Source organism: Schistocerca americana, chromosome 3 (genome assembly GCF_021461395.2).
Source record: "Schistocerca americana isolate TAMUIC-IGC-003095 chromosome 3, iqSchAmer2.1, whole genome shotgun sequence".
Taxonomy (NCBI): Eukaryota; Metazoa; Arthropoda; class Insecta; order Orthoptera; family Acrididae; genus Schistocerca; species Schistocerca americana.
Window position 1 is genome coordinate 421,060,062 of NC_060121.1, and position 20,291 is coordinate 421,080,352.

General features: G+C 43.4%; 1 protein-coding gene across 4 annotated transcripts in view; it reads left to right on the forward strand.

Annotated features, from left to right (window-relative positions):
* LOC124607491 (eukaryotic translation initiation factor 5B) overlaps nucleotides 1-20,291 on the forward strand; it is a 426,670-nt gene that overhangs the window by 20,298 nt on the left and 386,081 nt on the right. For all 4 annotated transcript variants that reach the window (XM_047139867.1, XM_047139864.1, XM_047139868.1 and 1 more), the window contains exon 3: nucleotides 12,249-12,525. In XM_047139867.1, coding sequence (XP_046995823.1) covers nucleotides 12,249-12,525 — 277 coding nt within the window. The remainder of the gene's footprint in view (nucleotides 1-12,248; nucleotides 12,526-20,291) is intronic.

The following is a 20,291-nucleotide window of genomic DNA, read 5'->3' on the forward strand; positions in this document are numbered from 1 at the left end:
ATTCCGTCAGACTGCAGAGTTAAGGAAGCTCAATTTCTTCTCACATGATGAGGAAGTCTACAACCTTCCATTCTCCATGTGAGAACTGGAATCTGCTTTAATGCAGCCAGAGACACTGCTCCAGGACCTGATGAGATCCATTATGCCGTGGTTCATGCCCTGAAGTGAAAGGTCAGCTCCTCTCTTGTTTGTCAGATCTGGTTTGATGGACAGTACCCCAAGACTTGTAGGGAGGCAATATTAATTCCATTCTGGAAACCTGGCAAGGACTGAGTGCCCCTAATAGTTATCGGAGTGTCGCCTTTACCCGTTTTATGGGTAAGACTCTTGAACGCATGGTCAATAGCCTCCTCATCTGGCTGCTCGAGTCCCGAGGTCACATGAGCTGCTCTCAGTGCAGTTTCAGATGCTACTGTTCCACTCTTGACGACTTAATTCTACTGGAGACAGTGATGCAGGAGTACTTCTTACGCTGAAACCATTTAGTTTGCGTGTTTTTTGACCTCGAAAAAACAAATGGCACTACTTGGAGGTACAACATCCTTTGCCCACTTCATGAATGTTAACTACATGGATGCCTGCCGCTTCTGATCCAATCCTTTCTGGAGGACCGGCATTTTTTGTTATCGCATTGGCGGTGCCATGTCTGATTGCTTTGTTCAGGAGAATGGTGTGCCCCAGGGCAGTGTCCTCAGCGTCACATTGTTTGCCATCACTATCAATGGCATTTCCTCCACAGTCAGGAGCCCTGTCAAGGAGCTCTTTGTTTGTGGATGACTTTGCAGTCCATTACTTTTCCTCTGACGTTACGACGATGACGATGCAGCTACAGCTGACCATTAGGAGGCTGGAAACCTGGGCCCAGACAACTGGTTTTTGGTTCTCACCTGAGAAGACTCTGTGTGCACAATTTTAACAAACCAGAGCTTACACTGGGGGTCCATATTTTATGTTTTCAAGAAACTGTGCGCTTTTTGGGTCTTTTATTTGACTCGAAATTAATATGGCTCCCACATCTGAAAGACCTACGAACAAAGGTCTTCCGGTTGTTGAACATTTTGAAATGCCTTGGCGGAAAAACATGGGGAGCTGACAGGTCCCGGCTCCTGCAGTTTTATAGGGCATTTGTTTGATCACGCTTAGACTATGGCAGTGTGGGCTACGGATCAGCCCGTCCTTCCTACCTCAGGAAGTTAGATGCTGTCCACCATGAGGGCATTTGGATATTGACTGGAGCGTTTTGGACCAGCCCAGTTCAGAGTCTGTGTGAACCACCACTCTGGGTTTGGCGACACGTCCTTTTGGCTTGACAGGTGCTGAAAATACCAGTGTCACCTCAGTCATTGGCGTTTAGTTCAGTGATCCAACCCACCTTCGAACGATTGTTCAGGAATCGGGCTCAAGCGATCCCACCATTTGGTATACGTGCTGCGGACTGTCTCAAGGATCTGGATCTCTCGGGTATGAAAATACACACTCAGGGATGGAACGCACTGCCGCCTTGGTGTCTTCAGAGGCCTAAAGTGATTTTAAGCGTGACTCTGTACAAGAAAAGTTGTACTCCAGATATGGTTTTTACGACTTTGTTTTCATCTGTTTTAAGTATGTACTATAGTTTTATCGTTATTTATAGAGGTGGATCCCAGCAGGAGAATGCTCTCGGTTGGTCTGTGCTATTCTCTGATAGGGTTTTTTAAGTGCATCTTCCAGAACAATTTACAAATTAAGATGCGAAGTTATATGGCATTCTGATGCACTGGAGAGGGTTCAGACATCATCTTAAGAGTTTTTTTGTCTGTTCCGACTCAGTGCACTGCAAGCACTTCACCAAATGTATCCGGTAGACCCACTGATTCAGCTCATCCATGACTTCTTACAGTGGCTCCAGTGCCATGGCAAGATGATCCTTTGCTGGGTACCTGGCCACGTTGGGATACAGGGTAACGACATGGCTGACAGAGCTGCCAAGGAAGCGTGTTGGGATGGTGCTGTCCATCAGTGTCCCATCCCATTGCATGCCATTCTCTCATTTTCTGACAGATGCATCATGCGTCAGTGGGAGCCTGAATGGTTGCAGGTGTCAGGCAACAAACTGCAGTGGCTCAAATCGATCACAAAGTCTTGGCAGACTTGATGTCAGCCTCGCCACTGGAAGGAGGTTTTGCTTACCAGATTGCGCATCGGGCATAGCACTTTCACACATGGCTTCCTCCTTCGCCCGGAAGATCCACCATTCTGTGAAGTTTGTGGCGTGTCGCTTTCAGTTTGGCATTTTGTGGCTATGTGTGTCCTGTATACTGATATTAGGGCAGCCCTTGGTCTCACTGGAGATCTGCCCACCATTCTCGCAGATACCGATACCAGTGTTATTAGAGTAGTGAAATTTTGTGAACTGTCAGGAATCATCTCTAAACTGGTGGGGAAGGGCAGCAGACTATAGTACGTTATAAACTGCTCCGAATGTGGGAACAGCCTTCATTCTCACCTATGAGATTTCATGTTGAGTTTTTGTCAGGGTGCTGATGACCATGATGTTGAGCGCTCCATCAAGCCAAATAATAATCATCATCAACAACATCATTTACCAGCTTCGCTGTTTTTGAAACACTCATTTATGGGCTCTGGGTAATAATAATCTGCCCCTTGTCAAAGTCACTTTTCTCAATGGATTTCCCCATTTGCAGCCCATATCTTTGCTATGATGATCCCCCAACCATGTCTGCTCTGCTTACATACTTTCATTAACACGTCACATGCCTGTAACACCACCAGCTAGCATACATCATCATGGTGGGCAGTGGTCGTAATGTTTTGGCATATCAGCGTATAGTTCAAACAAAGTGTGTATCACAAATCTATGCACAGCTCCAAAAGCTGGTACTGCTATTTAAATTACCCTGTATAGCTCACATGAAGCCCACGATACCAGAAAACAACAATACTCAAATCGTCAGAGGCAGTATCCAACACTTCACTTTACTGAATACGGCTCAAATGAAGTTTGTAATGTGACAAACTCAAACCTCTCTCACGTATCTAATATTGAAAACCTCACCAACAATAGTAAATCCATATCCATCACATCTACCAGTCACAGATTTATGGTTCGGTGCACCCTCAGCATTGCGTTTGGTCGACCCATTGCATCATTGCGGGATTTGACCAGCGACAGGAGCTATTAGGACGAGTCCAGTAACAAGTGTACTGGTGGAGGCTGGAGTTCCTCCATTGAAGATCAGACGTGCACAACTGCTCGCCAGTTATGTTGCACAAATTCATAGCTCTCCTGAACATCCTAATTACCGTCGTCTTTTCCCAACCACGCTAGTTCACCTCCTGCATAGGCAGCCCAGGTCAGGGCTAATGATTGCGGTTCGCGCGCGATCGCTTCTGTCTGAACCGGAGTCCATCCCTTCACCACCTCCCCTCGAGGTCCATTCATGTACACCTTCATGGGGGTAACTGTAGGCCGAAGCTTCACCTGGACCTTTCATGTGGCCCTAAGGACTCCATTAACCCTGCGGCTCTCTGCGTTCACTTCTTCTCGATTCTTGAAGTGTTCCGGGGCTCAATGGCTGATGATAATGTTGGCTTCGCCTTTGTCCACAGAGGCCATATTGAACAGCATTCCTTGCCTGATGGCTGCAGTGTATTCACTGCAGAGCTGGTGGCCATATCTCTTGCAGTTTAGTGTATCCATTCATGCCCCGAGAAATCATTTCTTCTGTGTACTGACTACTTGAGCAGCCTACAAGCTATCGACCAGTACTACCCTCGCCATCCTTTGGTGGTGTCCATCCTGGAGTCCATCTGGGGGTCCATCCAGGAGTCCATCAAAGCCCTGGACCGGTCCCGTCGTTCAGTGGTGTTTATGTGGACCCCAGGAGACATTGGCATCCCAGGCAGTGAACTTGCTGACAGGCTGGCGAAACAGGCTATGTGAAAACCGCTTCTGGAGATGGGCATCTTTGAACCTGACCTGCGTTCTGACTTACGCCGCAGGGTTTTTCAGTCGGAGATGGAATGGCATAACAGTACGCACAACAAACTGCGTGTCATTAAGGAGACTTCGAATACTGTGGAAGTCTTCCATCTGGTCATCTCATGGGGAGTCAATTGTCCTCTGCCGGCTCTGCATTGGCCATGCTTGGGCAACCCAAAGTGACCCACAGTTACCTCCTGCGCTGTGAAGACCCACCTCAGTGTCGGAGCGGCGCCCGTTTGACAGTGGTCCACTGTCCCACTTTGATTGCCCAGTGACGAAATCTTGGGTTACTGGACTCGGACTCATTGCCGCACATTTTATCTGACAACGCCTCATTGGCTGATTTAGTTTTATGTTTTATTCATGAGTGTGGGTTTTATCATTTGATCTAAGTTTCAGCGCATGTCCTTTGTCCCTCTGTGTCCTCCACCCCAGTGCTTTTAGGGTGGAGGTTTTAATGTGTTACAGAGTGGCTGGCTTTTCCTTTTTATTCTCGTGGTCGGCAAGCCACTGTAAACTGCTTTCTTCTTTTACTCTCTTCTGTTTCTAGCATCTGTTGTTTTCTTGTCCTGTTTTGTTCCTTTTGGTGTTTTTTGCCTTTCCTTCATTATTCTGGTTTTTCCTTTCTTTCTGTTTGTGTTGTATGTCTTGTCTGTTTTATTCTCACACTTGTGACATTGTTGTATGAGAAACAAGGGACCGATGACCTCGTAGTTTGGTCCCCTTCCCCCCCCCCCCCCCTCCCCCCTTTTAAACCAATCCACCAATCTACCAGTCGCAGTCCGGCGTAGTTACAGAACACTATCAAAACAAACTGAAAATTCATAAAAACTTGCATCACCACCAATATTGGTGTAAAAGTCACACACATTGTAAACATAAATACACATGCCATACATACTACAATAAAAATAAAATAAAACTACAAAAAAAAGAAAAAAAAACCTTACGAAAGCTGCTAACACACACATGTAAGCTGCCCCGCTCCACCCACCCACCAAAAGCAGCACAAAATCATAAATGTCAGCCATACCTCCAAAACACAAACACCCCTCCCCCAAACCACCTGTGCCCTCCCCACACCTACTAACCACAGTAATCACAGTAACTTAACAAAAATATAAGTAAAAAATATAACTGCATTAAAAAAACCCTGAAATGGAAAATCCTACCCCTCCCCCACAATCACCCCCACAAATGACACCAAGAGAATTCCCTCTCCCTTTCCTTCATCCCCCCCCCCCCCACACACACACTCACACTCGCAAATCTATTCAACTGACTACCGTAGGTGTATACATTTTCACAGCAGCCCTCAATAACCTCTGAAATGGACAAAAATTAGGGCAGCTAAGTGTAGTCAGGAGGTTAGAAAGGGGTGGGAAGGGGCAAAGAGGAAAACGAGAGAAGTAAACAGACTGTTAGTTTGTAGGTGGAGAAGAAGATTGTGCAGTGCTAGCATGGGAGCAGGGAAGGTGATAGATGTGTGAAAGACAGTGACTAACGAAGGTTGAGGCCAGGGGGGTTACAGGAATATGGGACATATTGGAGCGAGAGTTCCCTCCTGTGCAATTCAGTAAAGCTGGTGTCGGTAGGAATGATCCAGATGGTGCAGGCTGTGAAGCAGTCACTGAAGTGAAAAAGGTTGTGTTGGGCAGTGTGTCCAGTGACTGGGTGGTCCAGCTGCCTCATGGCCATTGACTGTTAGGGGGTCATTCATGCGGACAGACAGCTTGTTGGTTGGCATGCCCACTTATAATGGAGCACAGTGGTTGCAGCTTAACTTCTAGATCGCGTGACTGTTATGGCAGTTGGCAGGAGGCAATTCGGAGCAGAGGTAGAGCAGTGCTACCTATGAAAGCAGTCGTGATTTACAAGCTAAACTGCAATCACAGTGCTGCGTACTCTGTGGACATGACAACCGACAAGCTGTCTGTTCGCATGAATGGCCGCAGACAAATTGTGGCCAAGAGGTAGCTGGACACCTAGTCTCTGAGCACACTGTCCAACATAGCCTTCTTCACTGTAATGACTGCTTCACAGCTTGCACCATCTAGGTCATTCCTACTAACACCAGCTTTTCTGAATTACACAGATGAGAACTCTCCTGTGTTCTTGTAACCTCCTGGCCTCAACCTTCATTAGTCACTGCTCTTTTCCCACCTAGTCTAGGGAAGGCTGAAAGTTGGAAGAAATATGTAGAGGACCACAGGGTAAGCAGCAATTTATGCTGTTTGCTGACGATACTGTCATTACAGTACAGTGTCATCGTTGAGTGACTGTAGGAGGATACAAGATAACAGACAAAATGTGTAGTAGGTTTCATGGATGGCAGCTCAATCTAAATGCAAAAAAGTAAGTTAATGCAGATGAGTAGACAAAATAATCCCATAATGTTCAAATACAGTATTAGTAGCGTGCTGCTTGATACAACCACATAGATTAAATATCTAGACAAAACATTGGAAATTGAACGATCATGTAAGGATGGTAGTAAGGAAGGTGAGGGATCAGTTAAGTTAGATGGGAGAAATTTGGGGAAGTGTGGTCTATCTGTAAAGGAAACCACATACAGAACATTAGTGCAAATAATTCTTGAATACTGCTCTAGTGTTTGTGATCCTCACCAGGTCAGATTAAAGGAAGACATTGAATCAGTTAGAGGTGTTCTGCTTAATTTAGTACCATCAGGTTCGACCAACATGCCAGTATTATGGAGGTGCTCTGTGAACTCAAATGGGAGTCCCTGGGGGGGAAGGAACTTCTTTTCGCGAAACCCCGTTGAGAACATTTAGAGAAGCAGCATTTAAAGTTGATTGTAGAGTGAATCAGTTGTGACTAATGTAGGTTTCGCATAAGAACAATGAGAGTAAGGTATGAGAAATTGGTGCTTATATGTAGGCATATATAGGGTAGTTTTCCTATCCCTCCATTTGTGAGTGGAACAGGAAAGGAAATGACTGGTAGTGGTCCAAGGTATCTTATGACATGCATCATGTTTCGGAATGTGGATGTAGATGTAGATGTGTGGGCAGGAACTACCGAGGATAATGTTGTCACCAGAAAAAATAAATCTGGCAATCTATGGGTCGAAGTGAGAAATGTTAAGATTCCTAAATTTGGAAGGAAAGCAAGAATGGTCCCTAAAATGGAAACAGGAAGAGATTCAGCTTATGCTAAGACCCATCATTGTAGGTCATACTGCAACCATTTTTATAAAATAGTTGACAGCATTTTACTGAACAAACTAATAACTGTAATGTATCATCGCTTTTATCTCCAGCTGGGTGGTACTCAACCAGATAAGTCATGTGTAGAACATGTGATTTTATAAAGCGAACGTCTGATGGTTTTGAGACTGGAAATGTGATAAGAGTATCTTTGGTTGACGTTTTGATGATATTTGACACTATCATCTATGGAGATTGGTATGTGCAATGTCACCAAAAGAGGCAACTAGAAAATAAGTTTTTTGTTTAATTCTGAGGCAACCAAAGTTAGCTATAATTTGGAAGCTCCTATATCTACATCTATACTCTGCAAACCAGTGTGAAGTGCATTAATGCTTAGTATCTACCCATATGACTAGATCACAGCATGTACAGATAATGTAGCTCCAGTAGGCTAGCTGTTTTTGTTGTTGGCTTTAGGGTGTCAGTGACAAAATGAATAGTGTCATTTCAAAATCTTTTGAAGGGCCGATGATAGTAGCATAATATAAAACAAAGTTGAAGACAGTGTTCAGCAAAAGAAGAGGGAGTAAATGAAGATAAAATATGAGGTACAGTACTGCAAGAAGAATTTAACAGAGCACTGAAAGACCAAAGTCAAAAACAGACCCCTGTAGTAGAAGACGTATACTCAGAATTATTGAGATTTAAATGTGATGGTATTGAAGCCATTAGATTAGGTAGTGAGACACGAAAAGCATTAGAAGAGTTTTGCTATATGGGCAGCAAAATAAATGACAGTGGCTGAAATAGAGAGTATATAAACTGCCGACTGGTAGTTGCAAGAAAAGCATTTCTGAGAAGGAGAAATTTGTTAACATCTAAAATAAATGTTAAGTTCTAGGAAGACATGTCTAAAGGTACCTGTGTGAAGTGCCTTGTTGTACGAAGGTGAAATGTGGACAACAAGTAGTTTAGACAAAAATGGAATATAAAAGAAACTTTCGAGAAATGATGCTACAGGAAAATGTTAAAAATTAGTGAGTAAAGTGAACAGCTAAAGTGGAGGTACTGTATCGAATTGAGGAAAAGTAAATTTGTGACCTAACTTGACTGAAAGAAGAGAGAACCATACAATAAGATCAGAAAATCTGTAAATAGTGCTGACACCATCATTTGAGCTATACAGTGTAACTTGAAAGACTTATACCAATACAAAAATTATTAAACAATTTGCACTATAAAAAAAGGAAGGCCAATACACATTGCAAAAACTGATGAATGTCTGTATTGACAACATCAGCTGACCTGTATAGCACAAAACGCCAATACTGACACAGAGAGGCCAAAACTTACACACACACACACACACACACACACACACACACACACACAAATAAATAAATAATAAACAAATGTGAACATAACTGAGAATTGAACTTACCAGATGCCAAATTCCCCATGCATGAAAGACTGAGACTCATTGACACAGATAATGTAAAAAAAAAAAAAGGGCCTGCCATCCATTCCCATTTAACTTACAAGCTGGAGCCTGTATGTATAACTTTATAAACACCCGAAAGATATAATACTCATGTGGAATATTTTCTGCCAACAGTACTCATAAAGATGAGCCTGTGGGTCAGAATACAATCTTTTACCTCTCCAAACATCAGATTTTAAAGTTCCTCAGTGTCACTTAGTAGCATTAGTACAGGCCTCAGTGTCACTGTCTTTAAATTCAGTATTGTGGTTCCCAACATGGCGATTATATCCCCTGCTGTTCAACCCCTTATAGGAAACGAACTCAACCAACATGATTTTATGCCTCTCTGATACATATACCTCTATTAAGAATGTCAAAACATGCTTACTGTGATTTTAAACAACCTGAAAAAAAATCATCATTACTACTCTCGGTAGAAATAACAGCCCCAAAGCCACAAAGTCCAACAACTTTATGGCTCGCTACCACTCTTCTTCTTACTAGAGCTCAACTCATCTACTTCCATTATCACCCCTTGACCTGCTAATGATCCACTATACCTAATGAATTCCTCGCAGACATTTTTACAGAACAAAAACTGATCAGTTACTGTACTTTTCGGAAACACACGTTAAACTGAGGAGTTGTAACAAAAATAGTACATCAGTTTAACTATAACATAAAGGCTGAATCTTGAAGCCTCAAACCACATTTTGTGCCTGATGGACCGCCACATATTATTCTGATGACACCATCACATGTAGACGTTTGAAGAATGTTGACAGCATACCTTTGTCAATCTCATTTTGTTGCCACATATCTGACATTTAGAAAGTTCCGTACTGTCTCCTAACATTTGAAAAAAAAAAAAAAATTTCACGGTGTATTCCATACATTCCATCTCACTCCACATCATTCAGCTATTGCATATTAATTTTGGTTCCATGTTGCAAAAAATACACGGTACGTTCAAAACCAAAATAACCAACTAATCAAACCAGTCATGTACCTTATATTATGTACATTATAAGAAAGAAGGGTATGTACCATAGAAATAAAAGAGAAGATACATGTGTCACACAACTATAAGACGACATAACATTGATCACTAAAAGGGGTTACCACACTGAACAGAAGTTTAATTTACGAAAATAAAATTTGTTTACCTCCAATTCAAAATAAATGTAAATCGCACACATACTTCACTGTTCATGTTAATTGTAATCACAGTTTTCTCCAGTTTCTGAGACATCCGTAGATATTTAATCTTTGGACACTTAAAAGCTTCACATTGCAAACAAATGACATCACACTTGATGTCATGGCTCAAACCCAATGAGTGGTATCAAATGCTAGAGTTGATCAAAGTGAAGAGGCTTGCAGTACATAGGCTAATATGGAGACTGCATCAAAGTAGTCTTTAGACTGAAAATCACAACCTCTACAGCTGCTATTACGTGTATATGATAAGGACAGCAATTGCTAGAGGAATTATGTGGTACTGGTTGCACTAGTGTCTTGTGTGGTACTTCCTTCTGGAGTTGCACTACACTTCCGCAGAACCCTCCCCTCAAATCACCATCTGTGCAACTGATTTCATGTGTTCACATGATTTCATACTAGGGAAAAATTATATATAAAAACAAAGATGAGGTGACTTACCGAACAAAAGCGCTGGCAGGTCGATAGACACACAAACAAACACAAACATACACACAAAATTCAAGCTTTCGCAACAAACTGTTGCCTCATCAGGAAAGAGGGAAGGAGAGGGGAAGACGAAAGGAAGTGGGTTTTAAGGGAGAGGGTAAGGAGTCATTCCAATCCCGGGAGCGGAAAGACTTACCTTAGGGGGAAAAAAGGACAGGTATACACTCGCACACACGCACATATCCATCCACACATACAGACACAAGCAGACATATTTAAAGACAAAGATTTCATACTAGTTCGTAATTAGCTCTAGATTTTTATTACTAATATTGTAATTTGAGCCTGTCAATATTGCCTTTGTTATAGTCATCCAGTGATGATACTGCCCTGTAGACAACAGCATTATCAACAAACAGTATGTTACTGGTTCTGAAACTATTTAATGAACTGTGTATGAGTATTGAGAATTCTAGTTATCCTGTAATGCTTCCCTGTTACACACCCAATTTTGCTTTCACTCTTGCTGCACAAGTGCTGTGTAACATACTGTGTTCTGTTAGTCAAACATTCTTCAAGTCGTCATGTGTTTGTGAAGAGGGCACCACGTACTACCTCAGACATCAACTGTCAATGTTGTACAGTGTTGAAAATCTAGGAGGTGAAATGCACCTATTATTTGCAAGATACTGTGTGAAAAAGTTGACTGAGTAGTTTTTCCTGAATTCAATCAGATTAGTTGACAGAACCTTCTCTTTGCCCAAGGAACATTTTAAAGTTAGAGCTTAGAATGTGCTCTAAGATTCTGCAACAGACTGACCGTAAAAATATTGGTGTGGCATTCTATGCATGCATTCTTTCACCATTTTTACAAACATGAGTGATGTACAGTCTTCTCCAGTGGGACTGTTCACTGCTCCAGTGTGTCTCCACAAAAACAATGTAGAAGTGTTTCTAACTTTGCACAGTATTCAGTGCAAAATCTAGTAGGGATACAGTCGAGATGTGATGGCTTGTCATACTTATTTCGTTACCTCTCATTTGTGTGTATGTGTGTATGCATTTTTAAGTGTGGAATTTCAGTTTTTTCTTTCTGTATGTTGTCTTCAATTTGAACACCCTACTGGTGTTGGAATTTCCTAGAATTTTCAGATATTTTGCTTGGATCTGGCTGTGAAAATTGTTGTGGACATCGTGCATAGTCCCCCACCCCCCAGCAATTCTCCAAATGGTCCAATTAAATCGAGATGCATCCTAGCCCTCTTTGATTATCATCCTTGATACATGTTTACCTAACTAGAATATTAGAATATTAGAATATTCTGTATATGTGCGGATGGATATGTGTGTGTGCGTGAGTGTATACCTGTCCTTTTTTCCCCCCTAAGGTAAGTCTTTCCGCTCCAGGGATTGGAATGACTCCTTACCCTCTCCCTTAAAACCCACATCATTTCGCCTTTCCATCTCCTTCCCTCTTCCCTGATGAAGCAACCGTGGGTTGCGAAAGCTTGAATTGTGTGTGTGTGTGTGTGTGTGTGTGTGTGTGTGTGTGTGTGTTTGTGTGTCATATCAACATATGAATGCTTTCGTTTGGTAAGTTAAATCATCTTTGTTTTTAGATATATTACAAAAAGAAGTGTCTCCCAGTACTCTTGTGTTTGGGATTGGCGAGGTCGATAGGTGAGGTCTTCTGTCATTCAGCTAGTATTGTGAAGTTTTGAAAACCATAAGACTAGCCATTATTGTAGGCAGTGTAGCTATATTCACAAAAAGTAATATACTAATATTTGGTAGTGTAGACCTTACAAATAATATGGAATTACCATTGTGCGGCATATTCTTAACTAGGTTTTTTCAATATGTTAATTCTACAAAAACTTGTACCTCGCGAAGCTATTACTGTCATTATGTTCAATATTTGATAAAGTATTTAATTTTCAAATAAATTATGTTTCAGGAATAAGGATGAAAATGAACAGGATTTGGAAGATATAGATGATGAAAATGATCCAACAAAGAAGAAAAGGGTAAAGAAGGAGAAGAAAAAACACAAAGATGGTGGTGATCGTGAGACTGATAGTGATGAAGATGAATCAGGAAAGAAGAAGAAGGTAAAAAAGGAGAAAAAGAAACAGAAGGACGATGATGACGACGACCACGAGGGAGACAGTGTCGATAAAAAGCTAGAGGACCTGCATATCGATACAGAACGTGCAGGAAAAAAGCAGCCTAAGGTAAAAGTTTTCAGAACATTAAGGTCCATTTTTTCAATGACTGAAAACAAAAAAAAAGCAGATTGTTTAAAGATGTGTGACATTGAGATTGGTTAAAAATGTGTGATGTTATACAATGGACTGAAAAGAGTTTCTTAGAAATCTGTATTGAAAAACGACTTTTTTTGCAGTGCTGTGAACTTTGCACATTAGTACCGATTCATGTACGTGTCCCTCTGTTAGTTACTCTTATGCTTTTTCTTCTTAGCTTTTTGTGAGTGGACGATAAGTGGTTGCACTGTTGAGAATTTCTTTCATCTGTCTACACTTTTTCTTCCAACGGAGCTTTGAATAAAAGATAATTCCACATCAAGTGGTCTAATTTTAGAAATGGACCCCACTGGACAATATCATATTTTGTTGTAATTTTGTGTGCAGATTTACTAAATGACCAAAGAAAGATTTACAAATTTTTATGTGTAAAATGTAATACTTTGTGTGTAGGGACCTCTTTAAGTGAAAGGTGCACAAATGGTGCGGCGACATTTCAATAATTTTCAGAGTGCTGTAATTCACTGGATAACTGTGATAAAGCTGCAAAATGTGGCAAGGTAGTCAGATAGTTTGTGTTGTGCACTTTCTGTAAGTTTTATGTCTTTTTGGCTCACTATTTTTGCTCAGAGTGCCATAGAAAGGAGTCAGTAAATTTTGCCATGACAAAATTTCTCCCAAGTTGAACTACCTTGATATCTTTATGTAGGCTAGTTAGTTTAAAAGAAATCCTCTTTTTTGACCTTAATGCCTAGTAGCTTGATTATCACTTTTTGGGTTACAGTTCTTGGGACTGATGAATGAATGTACCCAAAAATAGATTTGCTACAAAAGTAATTTTTGAACCCTTTGTTTCAAAAGGGATACCTAATGCATACTTGCTTTAATTACTGTTTGAAAGAACATATTTTTCTCCACAAAATAGTCAGTTTCCAATAATGGTTTTTACTGTAAAGGTCAGTAATTATCCATTAAAGTTTGTCATGCAAATCAATGGTTAGGAGGGTACAAGTTGTGTTTCCCCATGTATTTTATGTAGGGCGGAGGGGGGAGGGGGGGGGGGGGGAGAGAGAGAGAGAGAGAGAGAGAGAGAGAGAGAGAGAGAGAGTTCCACCAATAACCTCTCAGAGATGGTGGTATGAACATAAACAAGAAAAAAAATACCTAGTAAACATGGTTTTTGAAATGCATACTGGAAGAGCTATAAACACTACTTCATCTTTGATACTGAGGGAGATATCTCTTCTCCTGAATAAGTGCTCATAGCTCTTAAGGTATGCATTTTAGATTCCATATTTACTGGACCTCTTGTCTTGTTTTGGTTTGCACTGCTACTTCTGAAAGTGTATTGGGGTTTTGTTTCACCGTATGTATCTATCAAAACACATGGCAGGGACTTGCCTGTTACCTGAGTTACCTGGGTTTTCTGAATTTATCTTGCAGTTTTAATTTTTGTGATGAAAAATGCTTTAGTAAGGTGCTAATACAAATTTTAGGCTACACAACAGCTCAATCTCTTATCACAACCTTTACATGGCTTTCACATTCATTTGCTTTGCGTTTTATCTACCACATTTTCAACTTCTATATTAAAGATCACTCTGCCACCACAGCTATGCTGTGAAGGGTATTCAGTCTCGTACTGTAGCCATTTGTGGTATCTGAAAACAGTCATAGTGTTGCTACTGTCACTACCAGTAAGTAAAAAACTAGCCTCTTCATCACCAAAGGCCACACTCAAAAGCCAGACAAGTTCACCATAGGTTGGGAACTTGTTCCAAGTTCTCAGCTCTGATAGTTGTTACTGGGTTGCTTATAACTGTTCCCAAGCCTTGCGTAGGTTTCTTAAACAAGTTGTGAAGCATTTGGGGGATTTGGCAGTTTTTCTAAGCCTCATGTTTCAGTATCATTATGGTTCCAAAACTGATGTATTTACATTAATGTAAAAACAGCATTAGTGTTGCAGTGATTTAAATTTTTTGTCAATGGGAGGAATGCCAGGCTAAGGACGGCAGCGAAGCTTATTCACCCTGGTACCTCGTATGTACGAGAGTTAATGGGGAATCTTTCTTGTCAATGAAACCTCAGTTTTTTGTGGAGCATTTAGAGGACAAGTTTGGGGAGGTGGAGGGCTTGTCCAAAATGTGGTCAGGGTTGGTCTTGATCAAAACAGCATGCTCTGCCCAGTCATGGGCATTACTCGCCTGTGACAAGCTGGGGGATATTTCTGTTTCCATCACACCCCATAAGAGCTTAAATGTGGTCCAGGATATCATATTTCACAGGAACCTTCTTTTGCTGTCTGACGATGAGCTGCGCGCCAATTTAGAGTGGCTAGGTGTCTGTTTTGTCCAGTGCGTGGGGTCTGAGGGATAATCAGGTTTCCACTGATGCCTTCATCTTGGCCTTCGAGGGTGATCCATTACCACAGAAGGTCAAGGTGCTGGGCTGCCGCTGTGACACAAAGCCGTATATCCCTCCCCTGATGCGGTGCTTTAAGTGCTGGAAGTTCGGCCATATGTCTTCCCGCTGTACTTCCAGCGTCACCTGTTGGGACTGTGGACGTCTTTCACATCCCAATACTCCCTGTGCCCTACCTCCCATCTGTGTCAATTGTGGAGAGCACCATTCACCTTGCTCGCCAGACTGCAGCATTCTCCAAAAAGAAAGAAAAATAATGGAATAGCAGACCCTGGACTGGCAGACCTGCACTGAGGCTAAGAGAAAATATGAGAGGCTACATCCTGTGCATATTGCGTCAACGTATGCTACTGCTATGACAATGATTCTACCATCTTCTGTTCTGTTGCATACAGTTGGCTCTTAGAGCTGTCAGACTCCACCTGCCCCCTTGATGGTGGGAGGGGGGCCACTTCCCTACCTGTTGCTCCTGTACAACCTACTTCAGGAGCAACACCTTCCCTCCCCCTCCCCCCTCCCTTTCTTAGCCAGAGAAGTGTAAGTCTTCTTCGGCTCCTCTCTCCAGGAAGGGATCCCTTGGGTGACTCCCTTCCCAGTTTCCGACCAGTGGCAAAGCTGACACCCGCCAGTGGCTGAAGCAACCACAGGTAGCTGGTCGTAGGGCTTCACAGTCCTCCTCAGTCCCTGAGAATCAGTGAAGCCCTCCCAGCCGGACAAACATAGAGGAGCAGCGAGATAAACCTAAAAAGAAAAAGACCCCCAAGAACCAGCACTACCCACAAGCTCTGTGTCTGAGGATGAGGTGGAGATTCTGGTGTCCGCTGAAGACCTAGATCTCTCTGGGCACTCAGACACAGTGAATGTCTATCACACAAGTACTCATCTGGTGGCAGCAGGTGACCCTGAGGTATAGACTGCCTTATAGTGTTTCATGCCTTCCGAGTCTCACGATCACATAATCCTGCAGTGGAACTGCGGCAGTTTTTTCCACTACCTGGCTGAGCTAAGGCAACTGTTAAGCTTTACACCTGCTTTCTGCGTTGTCCTCCAGGAAACCTGGTTCCCGGCATTGCCGACACCTGCCCTCCGCAGCTATAAGGGATATTACAGGAACCATTGCAACTATAATAGAGTATCAGGCGGAGTTTGCGTCTATGTCCTGAACTCAGTATGTAGTGAACATGGGCCACTTCAAATCCCTCTTGGAGCTGTGGCTGTCAGGATAAGGACGGTGCAGGAAATAACTGTCTACATTGTATATCTTCCTCCAGATGGTGCAGTACCCCTGAATGTATTGGCTACACTGATTGATCAACTCCCTAAACCTTTCCTACTTTTGGGAAATTTTAACAAGCATAACCCCTTGTGGGGTGACGCCATGCTTACTGGCCAAGGTAGGGAGTACGAAAATTTACTGTCACAACTTGACGTCTGCCTCTTAAATACAGGTGCCCCCACACTTTTCAGTGTGGCACATGGCACATATTCGGCCATTGATCTCACGGTTTGCAGTTCTGGCCTTCCCCCATCCATCCACTGGAGAGCACATGACAACCTGTGTGGTAGTGCCCACTTCCCCATCTTCCTGTCATTCCCCCGGTGTCATGCCCACAGACGCGTACCCAGATGGGCTTTAAACAAGGCAGACTGGGAAGCTTTCACCTCTGCTGTCAACACTGAATTTCCCCCACATGATGCCATCGATGTTGTCGTCGAGCTGGTCACTACAGCGATGGTTTCTGTGGCGGAAAACGCGATCCCTCATTCTTTAGGGTGCCCCGGCGAAAGACAGTCCCTTTGTGGGTACCAGAAGTCGCTGAGGCAATTAAACAGCATCGGCGAGCTCTACAGCGACATAAGCGGCACACTTCCCTAGAGCACCTAGAGAGCCTTTAAGCAGCTCCGTGCCTGCATTCGCCAGCTTATAAAACGACGGAAACAGGAGTGTTGGGAGAGATATTTGTTGATCATTGGGTCCCATACGTCACCTTCCCAAGCCTGAATGAAGATCAGATGTCTTTTTGGGTATCGGACTCCAACAGGTGTCCCTGGCATTAACATCAATGGCATGTTATGTACTGATGCAAACGCGATTGCCGAGCACATTGCTGAGCACTATGCTTGAGCCTCTGCATCGGAGAACTACTCCCAGCCTTTCGCACCCTTAAACGGCGGATGGAAAGGAAACTCCTCCCATTCACTACATGCCACAGTGAACGCAATAATGTCCCATTTACAGAGTGGGAGCTCCTCAGTGCCCTTGCACATTGCCCCGAGACAGCTCCTAGGCTAGATAGAATCCACAGTCAGATGATTAAACATCTCCCATATGACTACAAGCGACACCTCCTCACCATCTTCAACCAGATCTGGTGCGATGGCATCTTTCCATTGTAGTGGCGGAGAGCACCATAATTCCAGTGCTCAAACCCAGTCAAAACCCACTTGATGTGGATAGCTACTGGCCCATCAGCCTCACCAGCTTTCTTTGTAGGTTGTTGGAACGAATGGTGTGTCAGAGGTTGTGTTGGATCCTGGAGTCATGTGGCAAACTGGCTCCATGTCAGGGTGGCTTCCGGCAGGGTCACTCTACAACTTATAATCTTGTGTCCCTCAAGTCTACCATCCGAACAGCCTTTTCCAGATGCCAAAATCTGATTTCAGTCTTTCTTTTTTTTTGACTCATGTAAAGGATACAGCACAACCTGGTGACATCATATCCTTGCCACATTGTATGAGTGGGGGTCTCTGGGGCTCACACCCAGTTTTTATCCAAAACTTCCTTTTGCTCCGTACTTTCCATGTCCAAGGTGGTGCCTCCCATAGTTCTCCCCATATTCAGAAGACTGGCGTTCTGCAGGTCTCCGTATTGAGTGTCTTTCTATTTTTAGTAGCTATTAATGGTTTAGCAGCAGCTGTAGGGCCGTCCATCTCACCTTCTCTGTATGCGGATGACTTCTGCATTTCGTACTGCTCCTCCAGTACTTGTGGTGCTGAGTGACACCTACAGGGAGCCATCCATAAGGCAAAGGCATGGGCTCTAGCCCACGGCTTCCAGTTTTCAGCTGCGAAGTCGTGTGTCGTGCATTTCTGTCAGTGTCACACCGTTCATCCAGAAACAGAACTTTACCTCAATGACAATCCACTCACTGTAGTGGAGACATATCGATTCTTAGGACTGATCTTAGACATCAGATTAATTTGGCTACCTCACCTTCGTCAACTTAAACGGAAGTGCTGGAAGCACCTTAATGCCCTCTGCTGCCTGAGCAACACCAACTGGGGTGCAGATCGCTCTACGCTGCTGCAGCTCTACAGAGCCTTTTTTCAATCCTGCCTTGACTATGAGAGTCTGGTTTATGGTTTGGCGGTGCCCTCATCATTGCATTTACTTGACCCAGTGCACTACTGTGGGGTTCACCTAGCAACGAGAGCTTTTAGAACGAGTCCGGTGACCAGTGTCCTGGTGGAGGCCGGATTCTCTCCATTGAAGGTTAGGCGTCCGCAACTGCTCGCCAGTTATCTTGCACATGTTCGTAGTTCTCCTGCACATCTGAATTACCATCTCCTTTCCCCAACCACGGCGGTTCATCTCCCTCGTCGGTGACCTAGGTCAGGGCTTACGATTGTGGTTCACATCTGGTCCCTTCTGTCTGAACTGGAGTCCTTCCCATTACCACTTCTCCTCGAGGTCCATTCACGTACACCCTCCATGGTGTACACCTAGGCCGCATATTCTTCTGGGCCTTTCGCATGGCCTTAAGGACTCCGTTAACCCTGCGGCTCTCCGCTATCACTTCCTCTTGGTTCTTGACATGTACTGGGATCATGAATGGTTTACACCGACGACTCGATGGCTGATGGTCACAAAGGCTTTGCATATATTCATGGAGGACATATTGAACAGCACTCTTTGCCAGATGGCTGCAGTGTTTCCACTTTAGAGCTGACGGCTATATCTCGTGCTCTTGAGCACATCCCCGCATGCCCTGATGAGTCATTTCTTCTGAGTACTGAATCCCTGAGCAGCCTACAAGCTATTGACCAGTGCTACCCTTGCCATCCCTTGGTAGCGTCCATTCAGGAGTCCATGTGTGCCCTGGAATGGTCCCATCATTCAGTGGTGTTTGTGTGAACCCCTGGACACGTTGGAATCCCAGACAACAAACTTGCCGACAGACTGGCCAAACAGACTACGCGGAAACCGCTTCTGGAGATGGGCATCTTCGAAACTGACCTGTGTTCTGCCTTATGCCACAGGGTTTTTCGGCTTTGGGAGGTGGAATGGCATAACAGTACGCACAAAACAACCTGCGTGCCATTAAGGAGACTACGAGTGTGTGGAAGTCTTCCATGTGGTCGTCTCGCAGGGAATCAGTTGTCCTCTGTTGTCTCTGTGTTGCTGTGGCTCACAAATGACGGTCGTCCACTTCTTGCTGGACTGCCCACTTTTAGCCATTCTGCGGCAGACTTTTAACTTTCCCAGCACCCTACCTTTGGTGTTGGGCAATAGTGTCTCAACAGCAACTTAAGTTCTACATTTTATTTGTGAGGGTGGGTATTTTCATTTGATCTAAGTTTTAGCGCATGTCCTTTGTCCCTCTGTGTCCTCCACCAAAGTCCTTTTAAGGTGGAGGTTTTAATGTGTTGCAGAGTGGCTGGCTTCTCCTTTTTATTCTCATGGTCAGCCAGCCATGGTAATCTGATCTCTTGTTTTGATCTCTTCTACATGTTTCTTGTGTGTCTCTGTGGTTTTCTTGTCCAGTTTTGTCCATTTTAGTGTTTGTTGTCCTTCTGTTATTCTTGTGGTTTTCTCCTATCTTCCAGCTGTGTTTTTTTGTCTCGATTATTTTAGTCCCACTCTTGTGGAATTATTTTAATCGGAACGAGGGACCAATGACCTAGCAGTTTGCTCCCTCCCCGCCCCTCTTTAAACCAACACTCTTTTCACTTCAAGTTTTGTCTACTTTAACCTATCTCTCTGACACACAAAATTCTATTGAGATTTTTTACTGGACCAACACCTTGATGCCAATGTGGGAAAATGAATTTTCTCACCATGAGTAAAAGTTTGCATTTTTTTTCTTTCCAGTCTGACAACAGCTGAGTAAACAACCGTTTCATGCACTCTTTTGTACCTTTTTCTGCTGGTTGCTGCCACTCATCAGGTTGGAAGGCACTAGCAGATGACACTTACTTGGTCACTTATTAAATGTTGTACCTAATTAACATTGTGTTTTGTATAGCCTTTTGAATCACATTTACTGATTTCTCTAAAGAGAAGCACCCCCAATGGAACTCAAAATGCTTTTAAA